A 12,448-nucleotide genomic window follows, 5' to 3' on the forward strand; every position below is an offset into this window, starting at 1 on the left:
CTTGAATCTTCTGCTCCAGCATCAACATACGAGACCTCAGAGGTTGGCACTGGTCTGCCAAATCCAAACTTGGCGAAGCTGCTTTTAGCTGCTCTGCTGCTGGAAGATCTTGGACTTACCTCAACTTCTTTAATCAACGCTACAAAAAACCCATCTGTTTGTCAGGTTCTGCTCTAATTCAACCAGTTTTTTTCTAGCACAAGTGTTTTCAAAGATTTTATTTTTTTTCCAAATAAGACATTTTCTTTCATCTTATTAACCTAATTTTTCAGGTCACAGCATCTCATAGCGCCCCCCAATGCCTGAATTTCCCTCCAGCTCATGTTATGAAACTCATGAAATATGTGGTGTTTGACTTTCAAAACAGGCTATCAGCAACATAAGCTTTGAAGTGAGAATAGGATAAAGAGCGCTATTCATCTAATTTTATTATCATTATTATTATTATTATTATTATTATTATGGGGTTATACGTCATCACCACCGATGGCCAGTGAGGCTGTATACTGAGTTGAAGTCTCTTCTTTAGAGGCAGGAATGTAAATCCAGAGGGATTAGTGAGAACACACGGAGCTGTAAACCCTTGAGTAGCTCTCCAAGGGGTCTCAGCCTCAGTGCGTAAAGTTGGGACGGCGCTCCGGACGCACCGCGCACCACTTACTATCCCACAGGCTCCATGTGTGTCACCTCTGCGGGATACTTGACAAGGATATCTGGTATTTTGATAGCACTACCCTCCCGGGTCACTGACAGATGAAAACAGTGGCGTTCTGTTGATGTGAAGGCGTTTTCCTTGAACAGATCATCTGTCCCGGAGCGCAGAGGGGACATGGGTCAGCTTTATGGTGCGACTCTTTTACCATTTGGCGCTATCTGTGTTGTTTTCCTGTGGGAATCTACTGCCAGCTCCATCAGGACGACGCTCTCAGTGGACACCTCGAAGTAAGTCTCACGGACCTGACAAGTGGATCCTAAAAATATCTTTACCTCTTGTGAATGAGCCACAGTATAGTGATGTATTTTGTCAATCCATAACGAAACTGGAAAGTAAACGTTTCAGAGACATCATTAACTTTTCAACTTGAGCCACAACGTCTGATGATAGTTTGTTTGTGATCTGCAGCGTGAGAGTAAAGCCCTCTAAACTTAATGGAAACATCCTCTCTACTCTCATTACCATTTAATTTAAGCTCGAAACAAGGACTTCACTGTCAGATGAGCGCACAGTGCCAAATCCATAATAGAGTTTAGACTTTATTGGTTGCTGCTTTTTACGACGTACTGTGTGAGCAGGCTGTCAAAGAGGAGACCCTCAGATGAACCGCTGTAGCGCCTCTAATCTAATGTGATTTTCAAGGAAATGCAAAAGGCAATGGGGAACTCCAAATGGTTGGAATCGGTCGCGGTGCAGAGAGCCAAATGTTGCTTGTGCTCAGACAAAACATGACAGATGCTATTAACGTGCCCGGGGAGCGTAGCTCCTGAGGTGAGGAGAGGATGTGAGTGGAGCACATGCACCCAGAAGGAAGAAAGGAAGGAAGCAAATTGCTGAGCAGCAGGTTAAACCTCAGACAGTAAACCAACAGTAGGCTTATGTTTTTTTTAACCTTCAGATTTATGTTTTACATGTTCAGTGTAAACTCATTGGATTCTGTTACAACTGGATTAAACCATCCACTGCTGTGACTGATGGACCCAGATTTTACATGGTGTGGTGGAAACAAAGTGTATAGTGTGTATGACTGCACTGTAATACTCACACACAGACATTTCTTGCTTTATGATTTCAAACTGAATCAATAAGCCAGCCAGGCCACTACTAGTTAATTGCATATAAACTGGTAACACATTACAGAAATGGCAAAGATATGTTTGATGTAATTTCCACTGCCATCAATGAGAACTGGCATGTCTTATATTAGTATATCTTGATAAGTATTCTTTAATACCCAAGTTTAAGGAATCCTTATCAATTTTTTTTTTTTTGCAAGTAATCAATATTTTCATTATCAATTATTTTCCCTAAGAATCAATTAACTGAGCCCAGTTTTCCCATAATAAGTCAGAAAATAGTCCAAAACCCAAACTCAATTTATGATATTAAATTTACAAATTCAAATTAAACAGAGAAAAGAAGCAAATCATTAAGGTCAAGTTAAGAAGCTGGAAAAACAGAATATAGAATAGAAATAGAAAATAAAATTGACATCTTGTCCTTTAAAAAATGGCTTAAAGCAATTAATTGATTTTCAAAAAAACATTTTTTAAATTGCCAACTATTTTTGACTGATCAATTAATTGACTAACCTCTACAGCTATCATGTGATTATGTAACAAAAAAACATTTTTTTTGATACTGGCCTGAAGACTCCAGTATCAGCCGGGTTCAAGTATAAATGTCTTATAACACTGTGTGATGTGCAGTGAAAATAAGGACATCTTAGGTGAAAGTACTGTTGAGGTGTAACTCCATGAGGCACCAGTAACCTACCAGGTGGAACTGGTGGATTAGGGGTTAAGGTGCCGACCATGAAGTTGTCCTGTTTATGTCCAGCCCCGAACCTTTGCTGGATGTTGTTCCCCCGTCTCTCTGTACCTCTCTTTCATGTGTATGTAACAAAGCACTGCTAACAAACGAAAAGTAAAACGTATAGTAGTTTCCATGTGTCTTTGTTTTCTCAGAGCGGAGTGTCCAGACAGTAAGATCCTGACTGTGGAGTATCCCTGTGTCAGAGCAGGGGGGAAGAACAGTACTTGTTTCAGGTAAGACGCCAGGTCTCCTTCATCTAATAAGACTGAGCTACAGATTGAAACAACTTACTGTACATTGTGTATTCATATTTTGGGACTGAGCTGACTGTCGGTCTCTGCTGCTGATGCTTGTAGAGAGACTTGAACCTGAAACTTTCTGGGGTTACGGAGCAGTTTCTGTAACCACTAAACCACCATGCCATGTCATTTCCAGAGCTCCACACTGTATATCTCTCTACTGGAAACTCTATATATCCACTTGAGAGAGAAAAATAATAATTTCCTGAAGACCATCACTCATAGAATGAAGATGCAGTTGGTGAAAGTGTCATAATTTGTCAACCCAGAGCAGCTCTTATTCTTTTTTTTTCTTACCTTGTCTTCCCCACTCTTTTTAATAACCATCGTTTATTCTAACCTCTTTTTGTAGATTGTTAGTCCCTCTATTTTTTTTGTTATTACTTTCCGTGTACTGCAGTTTCCATCTGCACTGAGCTGAATTCCACCAGCCTGGCTCTGTGACAGTAAAACAGAACTTGAACTTGAACTTTCTCAGCTTGGGTCCAGAGCTAAAACATTTAGGGAAGGCATCCCCCTCAGGGAGTTAGGCCTGCATTATAACCTAAAAAGTAGAAATAGTCTGACAGGAGAGGATGTGTTTATTTTTATTGCACTGTATCCATTCAGAGGAAGACAGGGAGAACAAACTCCTTATAGTGATTACCAACAATAAATTTAGTTTAACTATAGACTCACGAGTGCTTTTGTAATTTAAAGGACAGATGCAGACAAGACAGTGTAAAAGGGCAGTAGGGGCAGTGGTTGAAAGGTATGACATATTAGTTGAAGAAATTGGCTCCTGACTTGCTCGTCTTCCTCTTATTACACACAGTCTCCAGGGGTATAATTTATGAGACTGTGCGTTGATATCATATCGTACGAGCATCCTGAAACATAGGTTAAAGGAAATACATGAATCCAACGCAGACGTTACAGCAGGTTGTAAGACGTTCAGCTCGTGATACATCACACACAACAGGAGAGAACCAATGTAAATCGTTCACTTTGACGTTGACAAAAGTTTCCTCTGAAGCCAAACTTTGGCTTGGATTTGGTTGTTGGCGTAAGAAGATCCTTTAATAAATGAGGCACCAGGTCTGGTGTTAGGCCAGACCATCTGATCTGTTTACTGTCAAGGTTAGACTGTAACAGGCTCTGCGTCTTGTTTAATTTCTGGCTCCACAAGAGATGTGTGGTGCTGGAGGAGGTGGATTAGACGAGGTTGTATTTTCCTTTCCATGTTTCTCAGGGCAGCTCAGCACAGACCTGGATCAAATGGATTTTTTTGTGCAAATAACCTCAAGGGCAACCAGATTGATCCATTGTGTCTGTGCATGGATATTAGTTTAATGTTTCAGTGAGAGGAGCATGTTGTCTACACACTGCTGATGAAGAGGCCGCTGCATGTTTCTGAAAGTTAAAGTTGTAGTTTGTCTAGATAGACGTGTGCCTCTTCATCCAAGGCCACACAGGGGAGAAACGCTTCACAGTGAATGTGGTTGTCATTTTTTTAACATAACTTGTAACTCCACAGTTAATGATCAGGTCCTTGGCTTTAGAAATAACATTTAGTTATAAGTAGTAAGCTACATACCAGGGGTGTAACAAATAACCGATATTCATTGGAAATCGGCTTTAATTTATACGATGTGAGTGCATCGATACATGGACCCCTGGATCGATCAAAATGTACCATGAACAGGGCAATGGCACGATTACAAAGTTGTGAATTGGTTTAATGTTGCTGCTCAAAGCTTCGTCTGCTCCCCCATAAAACTTTCGTGAGACTCGTCACAGTAACGTTAAGATAGTGCTCTGCTTGCGAGGGAGAGACAAACATGTCTGGCAACACCGACCCGATTTATAATGCACCATTGAGTCTGAAATCCGTTGCAATATGTAAGCAGTGCAAAACAGCACTAAAGTACAGCAACAGCATGACTAATCTCAACACTCACTTAGTGGAAACAGGCGACGAGGAGGCCAGTAGTACAGCTAGCACAAAGGATACATCCACACTACTACATTTTCATTTTAAAACGAAAACAATCTCCATTCAGATGTGCGTTTTAGCTCTGTTTCAGAAATGATCTGGATCCATACTACCACACCTGAAAACGCATACATGCGTGACCATTCACGTACACTGGGCATACACACGGCTGTGTAAACAGGAAGCCGATGGTCTACTCTCAGGTGTACTCAGCTGATTAGTTGCAGAAAACACTACGAACGAGGAAAGCAAAGACAGTTGTAGCGTTATCATGCAGAATTGAACTGGAGAAAAGACAACAAGGTCAGTAACACTTGTAATTCATTACTCATGTTGCTTTCACCACTGCTAGGCGCAGCTGATAAGACCCAGTCAGTGACCTGGCTTGTCCACATCCCCATTTTCGCTCCGGTTTTAGCCGTCCAGAACGATGCAACCCCGGAGATTTCAAACCAAAACGGTACCAGCAGTGTATCAAATCGCATCGAATCAAACTGAATCAAATCACACCAAATTGTGCCATATTAGAATGCATTCTCCCTGAATTGTATCACACTCCATGTATCTAGATACGTATTGGATCGTCTTGTATTGGAGAGATTCACACCCCTACTACACGCTGTTTGTATTTCTTACACTTTTTATGTTTTGATTATTTTTGGAGAAGCAATTTAAACAACCTCCATCCTCCAAACTCCATAGAAACCAAGTAATGTTTTTATTACATCCCACCAAGCACCGCAACGCATGTGGAGAAATCCAAAGCTCGCAAGGGGCTGTGCGTTGCTAAGCTATGACTGGACAATTGAAGTTTGTGAACTGTATTTGACCCCCGCCTGGTCAGTCTAACTGTACCCACGGCTCTGCCACGTCCAGACAGGCTGCACATTTTCCAATAATTTCTGGTTTTCTTCTCTTGTTTCTTCACCTGGCGCTGCGTTCTCAGATTCAAATAATCTGGGAAAAGGTAATATTTCTACACTTTTGATTGAAGATGACATGTGAACCATTTGGAAAAGTTTACACCCTCCCAAAGAAAGTGGACTTAGTTGCTATCAAAACAGTGAAGCAAATTATGGTACTTAGGGTACTTACATTATGTAGTACTTCACATGAGGCTGAGTAAGATTTTATGAAAGCGATCCTGCCATTATCAAATGAATACAGATTTGTCCAACCTGTTGTCAGCGCATTATGACTCTGAACTCTTTGCACTTCTTTCAGTTGATTACCGTCACGATTGCTGGTTGCCCTGTCATCGTCTTCTGCCCCGCTCAGAGTGTGTTTCTGTGGATAACGGTGTCTGCTAAATGCCTAAAATGTAAATGTAATGTCTCAGAGGGGTTTTGTGGTGTTGTGCAGATGTAAACCCCTGCTGATCTCACCATCCAAACAAAGACGGGACGAGCCACAGGTCTCCTCCCCCTCCGCTGTGGTTTTCACAGCGATGAGGGTGAAGCAGCTCAATTTCTACATTTCTATTGTTTCTGCTTATTTCGTGCTCTTATTCTGTCTTCGCTGGAGGTCAGATTTCAGTCAGTGCCAAGCCAAATATACATGGTTTGTACCCAGATTGTGAGTTGATGTGCGTGTGTGTGAGCTTGCCTGTTTATGTATGAGTCTGTGTGAAGTGTCTCTGTATTGTCTGTGCTGGCAGTTAGAGAGAAGTTAATTTTCTGCTCCTTTCTGAGCCTTTTGTCTCTAAACACTCTCAGCTGTGGAGTCCAACTTGGACTGATGGGGTCCACTGAACTGTAAACCATCCTTTCACTTGATTGGCATGTTGTTTTGGTTTAAATACCCCGCAAGGCTCGTTACCGCGGCAGATAACACCCACAACATCCCGCCACAGTGTGTCTACAGTGTCTCCCTCTTATAAAGGAAGGGATGATGATAAATGTGATGAAGACATGATTGATTTCTGTTTCCACATTTCTTTAGTTGCCTCAATGACACAACTCTTAATGGCATCATTGTCATCATATCCTAGATGTTCATAAGCAGTGATCATCTTCTCACAGAGGGCAGGGTATCCTCATGGTTTTTACTGGTATAGTGAGGAACAATTTCCAGTTGGACATTTAGGGGTTAGAGAAACCAAATTCAGAAATGGCTCCATCTGAAAAAGTGGGATTTGCACCAGACCAAACACAAATAGCCCAGCTCACAGCCAAGCTTTCAACTGCAGCACCCCCACTTTCTCTGGAGGGGAACCCACCGACGATGCTGGTTTCTTGATGGCGTCATTGAACAGCAGCACTCACTGAGATTAGCAGTGTCTTCAGTGGCACCATGTTTGAGTTTTGAGTAATCCACACACCTACACCAAACAGATGCTGACAACTATGTTTGAGTAGGTGTGAGATGTCCTGAGGGAAATACACTTACACTCTGTAAGATCACAATAGTTTGTCATACTGAGCAAACAATAAAAAGTCCAGTCTTCAAATATTCTCAGGGGTAACAGCTACATATTGTTTGCTGGATTTAATGTGATGCAGCAGCAGCAGTAGGATGAGTTTGCATTAGCAGAAACTTAATGTAGCTCTGACACAGTGTGACAAGAGTTGACACTGAGCAGTGAGGCTGTTATCAGTGAGATAAAATTGCACTGGATTACATAGTGAACATTTATGCCTAGGGAGGCAAACCCTAAATGATGAATATAAAGACATTTAACAGCTATTGTAGGAAATATACCAAAAATTGGGTTTGCTTTTATGAAATAATTAAAGAATTATGATTATAAGTGGGAGGAATTAACTAAATGAGGAACAGAGAGGAATCGGTCACTTCTCTATCTCTCTCTCTCCTCCACAAACACACTCCTCCAGTACAACAGAGTGCAGAGCATGTGGTTGGATGAAAGTTTGAGAGAGAGGAATAAGGGAATGCTTACAATCAGTGTTTCTGGACTTTGCCTGCAGGAATATCTGAAGGCTGAGTCACACACACTTTGGTCATTTTGGCAGAATTTTTGCCTCAGAAGCATCTTTGCGGGGGTCTCTGATATCATTAGCCTGTTGGCCCCTTTCATGCATTTTTGCTGCTTTATTCGTCTGAAAAATGTCCACAGAGATACTCGTTCACTAGCTGTCAACACAGACTGCACAGAAATACTGCTCCGCTTGACCTGACTGTATCTTTACCGCCATCATGGACACTTCATTGATGGAGGATTTAACAGCAAGCCAGAAAATTCACTAATTCATTCCAATACATGTCGTGTCCTGAGGCCAACAACTGTACTATTCATGATTGGTCAAAGACATCATGCAAGCTTTAGTAATGTGAAGTTAAGTTTAAGTCTGCCTTGGATTTTAACCACAACCACTTTCAGTCTTGACTAATACTACTGATGCAGGCTTTGCCTCTGTGCATGTGAGATTGCTGGTAAGAAGGCAGGAAGGCCTCTTTACACCTGGCATTCACGTGCGTCTCACATGTGGATTGTGTTCATATCAGATATTTTGTAGCTACATCAGTTTCCTGTTTGCTTTGCCAAAGTGCAGTTTGGACAAGGGCTCTCTTGTGATTTCCATCCTTTAAATCAATACACATGTATCCTGGAAATCCATTTTATTAGAGTGATAATCCATCTGAGTTGCTTTCAGCCACAATAGCAGTCTGGTTTGAGAGATCACAGTGTCGGTCTAACAATTGGCAACCACTCAGACTGAAATATCTCAACGCTTATTAGATTGATCACCATGAAATTTGGTATTTACAGTAATTCACCCAGAGGATTGATCCTGCTGATTCTGGTGATCCCATTTTGGTGAACCAGCCAACAGCAGGTCAAAGCTTTTACTTACTTTTACTCCAGTGAAATCAACCTCATCATCCACTGGAAGGATTGGCACAAAACTTTGTACAGACACTCATGGCTCTCAGGCCATGAACACTAATGAGGTTGACATTTGTGGTTTTGAGTGGCATGTTTGACAACTATTGGATGCATTGTCGTGACATTTTCCATTCACTTTCTATTCATGTGATCCTCAGGATGAATTGCTGTAACTTTGGTGGTTCCTAAACCTTTCCTCTAGCGCCACCATTGGGTCAGAGTTTCTATTTTCCACTACTTTGGTTTATGGATCAGTAAGCATTCCCATCAGCTTTGTGTTTAGTACTAATTAGCAAATGTTGTACATGCTAAACTAAGATGAACTCTATGTCTGCTGAACATCAGAAAGGCATTGTGAACATGTTAACCTGCTGACTGAGGCTTTTAGCTAAAAGCATCACTGCGCCTCTGTTCAACCTCACAAAGCTGCTAACATGGCTGTAGACTCTTCTTTCCTTGTGCTTCTTTGCTGGATGTGGTTAAGAGTTCCTATCTATTTGTGCAGCTGCTGTGTGTGGTGCAAAAACCCATTCAGTCTCCACAGGTATTAATATAATCACCACATGATGTGTGAGATTTTGCTATTTTAACTCAACTAAAATCAACTGAAGTGGTCCTCTAAGGCAAAGTCTGCCTCTTAAATACTGCCCCCCAAACACAAGGAACCATTATTTGAAAATGTACAAAATGTTATTGGAAAAATTACATAAAAAATAATATATGATTTGCATAATAATAACATTGTGTGAATCTGAAGCCTGCTAACTTCTTATTTTGAGTGTGATGGATCCAGAAATATGAGACCAGGACTCTTTAAAGACCACATGGGGCTCTGTCTTGCACTTGGTTGCTTTCAGTCTGTGAACATTGTTGTTGGCTTGACTCAGAGTTAAAATCTTTGCTGGTTTGAGTTGTTAAATTGCACAGTTGGGATTTGCTTATTTCACTAAGTGAACCCCAGTGTGGGTCTTTGTTGGGTTGAGTTAGTGGCTCACAGCTTTGGACTTTGCTTCGTGTTTTATGCAATCTGTATGACTTCCTCACAGGGGGTAGTGAAGGTTAGCAATTTGTTTGCTGATCTCTACACATCAGTTGTTCTCTTTCTTTCTCATACAGACAATGACAGCATGGGTAATCATATTCTGTCACATGCATCAAGACCTGTCACAAAATGTCTGGAGAGTGGATACCAGTGGTTTTGGAGGTCATGCCACGGTGTATGTTTATAATGTAATTTGAATATCCTGCCAAACAAAAGTTCAGCATGTTTCTTTAATTTTTTTGGGTCAGAAAGGATGAAGTGAAAATGTAAAAGACCTTGTTAACATGTATGGAAACTCTGAAAGTGGTCTATGGCGTAGATTCCTTCACAAGCACCAAGTCCAAGTACAACCCCCCCACCCACCCACCCAAAGTTGCCCTGTGTGTCACCCAGAAACATTTAAAGTCTTCATTACTGAGACCTGACAGAGACCGACTCAGCTCCAGGCCTGGACTCAATCTCCATCTCCACTCTACAGCTTCCTTCTTTCTGGTAGGGCTGAGCCTGAGTATTTTGCTGTGGAGAGACAGAAGCCAGGCCTCTGTCTAGTAGCCTGAGTATTAATGCTGGGGTTGAGGCCAGGTCAAATGTAATAAACAACAAGTTTCATGCATGTTAAGTGTTGTTTTGAAGTACACAGAGGTTTGACAGCTCTGTGCTACCCAGTTGAGGTCAGTGAGGTTAGTATTGAGAAACTGATCCCGTCCTTGTCCTTGTCAGCAGTGATCATGTCATTTTAGGGCAAAAGAAATAAGAATGACAGGAAACACTTTAGTCAGTCTTGATTTGACCTGAGCTCCAGCAGCCACTACTTGTGTCCTGTTAATTCCGCTTCATGGGAACGTGGTGCCCCGGGATGGGCTGGGATGAGCCCACAGGGGATCATCTCTGGTGTCACGGTCCCTCTGAGAGATGAGGATGTGTACACTTTCAGCAGTTAACACTCTAAAATAACACAGAGCTGGGAGACACAGAGTCTGCTTACAGGGTGAATGACACCCTGGCTTCAAACTCTTACAGACTGGCTGACTGACTGACTGATTGACTGGCTGGGATGATTGATTAACTTACTGACAGCTGTTAGCTGGGATCCAAGTGTGTATGTGAAGCATGTGTGCAAAACTGCATGTGAACTTTGCTCCTTGACACCTTTAGTGGAGATGAAGTAATGGTATCTCAGAGTCTTTAGCTCCCTCTCATCTCCTTTGTTTCCTTCTGGATTTATGGCATCACACTTGGCTCTCACCTCAGCTCTGGATCCTACATGGTCTCTGCACATACTTTCAAAGCTACTAACCTTCCCCCACTCCCTCACACTTATACACATCCTTACACACTCAGTCAAGCCTCAACATTAGTGGTCAAGCACCACAAAATTGCACATTAGTCAGTGTGAACAAAGGTAAAACAGGCCAACGTAAAGCCTGTTCAGAAACAAGAGTAAAAAGAATATAATTAGCGGTATGGAGCTCACCCACAAATAAATGATGCATTCACCAACTAATTGCTAATTTACCCTACTGACAGTGTGCAAAACAGGTGTTTTAGTGATTCAAAAACAGAGTCAATGTCTGTCACTCACACAAAGAAAAGCTGAATCTGAAGCAATTCTCTTTGATAGTAATCTGACACTTTAAACACAGAAAAGTCCAGAAACGGAGGAAACAGCAGGAGAGATGGATGAAAGAATAACTCTCTTAACACAGTCGGATCCCAACGACAGTTTTGGCTTGAAGTTGTTCGAAAATGTAGTTTCAACAGTTTCTCATTCATGGAGTGAGGTGCTTTGATACTTGAGGTGATACTTGCTTAATATACAGTATTTTGTGTAAAAATATGAATTAAATAGGTTTTTAATATATTTAAAAATTACTCATTGCATTTTGTTACCTGAGGTGAATGGACTTTTTTGGTCCATGCCCTCAGAATATCTCAGGCAAGCCAACTCTGTAACATCTTTTAAATCACATCTTAAAAAGGCTGTTTTTAAGTTTTCTCTTCCACAGAATGTGATTTCTTGCAGAAGGTGGTAATGGTCGCTTGACAAGGGCTCCGGCCATCACTGCATTTACAACACAAGAGGTTATACATCCTCTGAGCAGTGTTACGTCCTGAGGCCAGATTGGAGGCTACAGTGAGCCGCTATCAGAAAGTGACGAGACAGGCTAGCTTGCTTGTTAGCATGCTAACTTCAGGATAAGGAAAGGCATGATATAGACAAAAGTTAACACAGGTGTTGTTTTCCATCGCTCAAGCTCAAGGCAAGTAAAAGATTGAAGTTTGATGCCGAACTTACAACTTTTCTTCTAGATAAAAAAAGATAAGTAAACAGCTATTAATGCTAATGCTGTGAAGCAATACAAACTAACAAATGGCGTCTTTAACCTTCACTTCTACCTGAAGGACTTTTCCTAGTATAGTATAGCATAATAAGGAGAATAATACAAAGTTTTTTATAGAAAGACCAAAAAAATATGCACAGCAGGAAGAACTACAGGAAAGTGACGAGGAAATAAAGTAAAGCAAAGTAGAGTGGGGCTTTGGAAGCAGAGTTTGTTTTTTTTTTCTTGATCTAAATGAAATAAAGCTGCTTCCTGGCTGAGTGCTCTCCTCAGTGGGGGATTTGCCTGGAAAACCAAGTAAAGATCTATAAAAAGAGCAAGAAGGGGAAATCAGAGAAGCTGCTGAGTGTTTTTCTCTCTCTCTCCTGTAATTGGTTTCCCACCTAGATGAGTACATGTGGTGGGATGCCGAC

The 12,448-nt window shown here is 41.4% G+C and overlaps 1 protein-coding gene across 1 annotated transcript in view; it reads left to right on the forward strand.

The window, feature by feature from the left end:
* Window positions 1–578: 578 nt before the first annotated feature.
* LOC139628287 (collagen and calcium-binding EGF domain-containing protein 1-like) overlaps window positions 579–12,448 on the forward strand; it is a 32,836-nt gene continuing 20,966 nt past the window's right edge. Inside the window, exons 1-3 of the mRNA XM_071489850.1 lie at window positions 579–716; window positions 802–942; window positions 2,683–2,763. Of these exons, the coding sequence (XP_071345951.1) occupies window positions 830–942; window positions 2,683–2,763 (194 nt within the window). The 5' untranslated portion in view covers window positions 579–716; window positions 802–829. The remainder of the gene's footprint in view (window positions 717–801; window positions 943–2,682; window positions 2,764–12,448) is intronic.

The sequence above is a fragment of the Trachinotus anak genome, unplaced genomic scaffold (genome assembly GCF_046630095.1).
Source record: "Trachinotus anak isolate AG129_WGS33_773 ecotype Australia unplaced genomic scaffold, CSIRO_AGI_Tana_v1 ptg000011l, whole genome shotgun sequence".
Taxonomy (NCBI): Eukaryota; Metazoa; Chordata; class Actinopteri; order Carangiformes; family Carangidae; genus Trachinotus; species Trachinotus anak.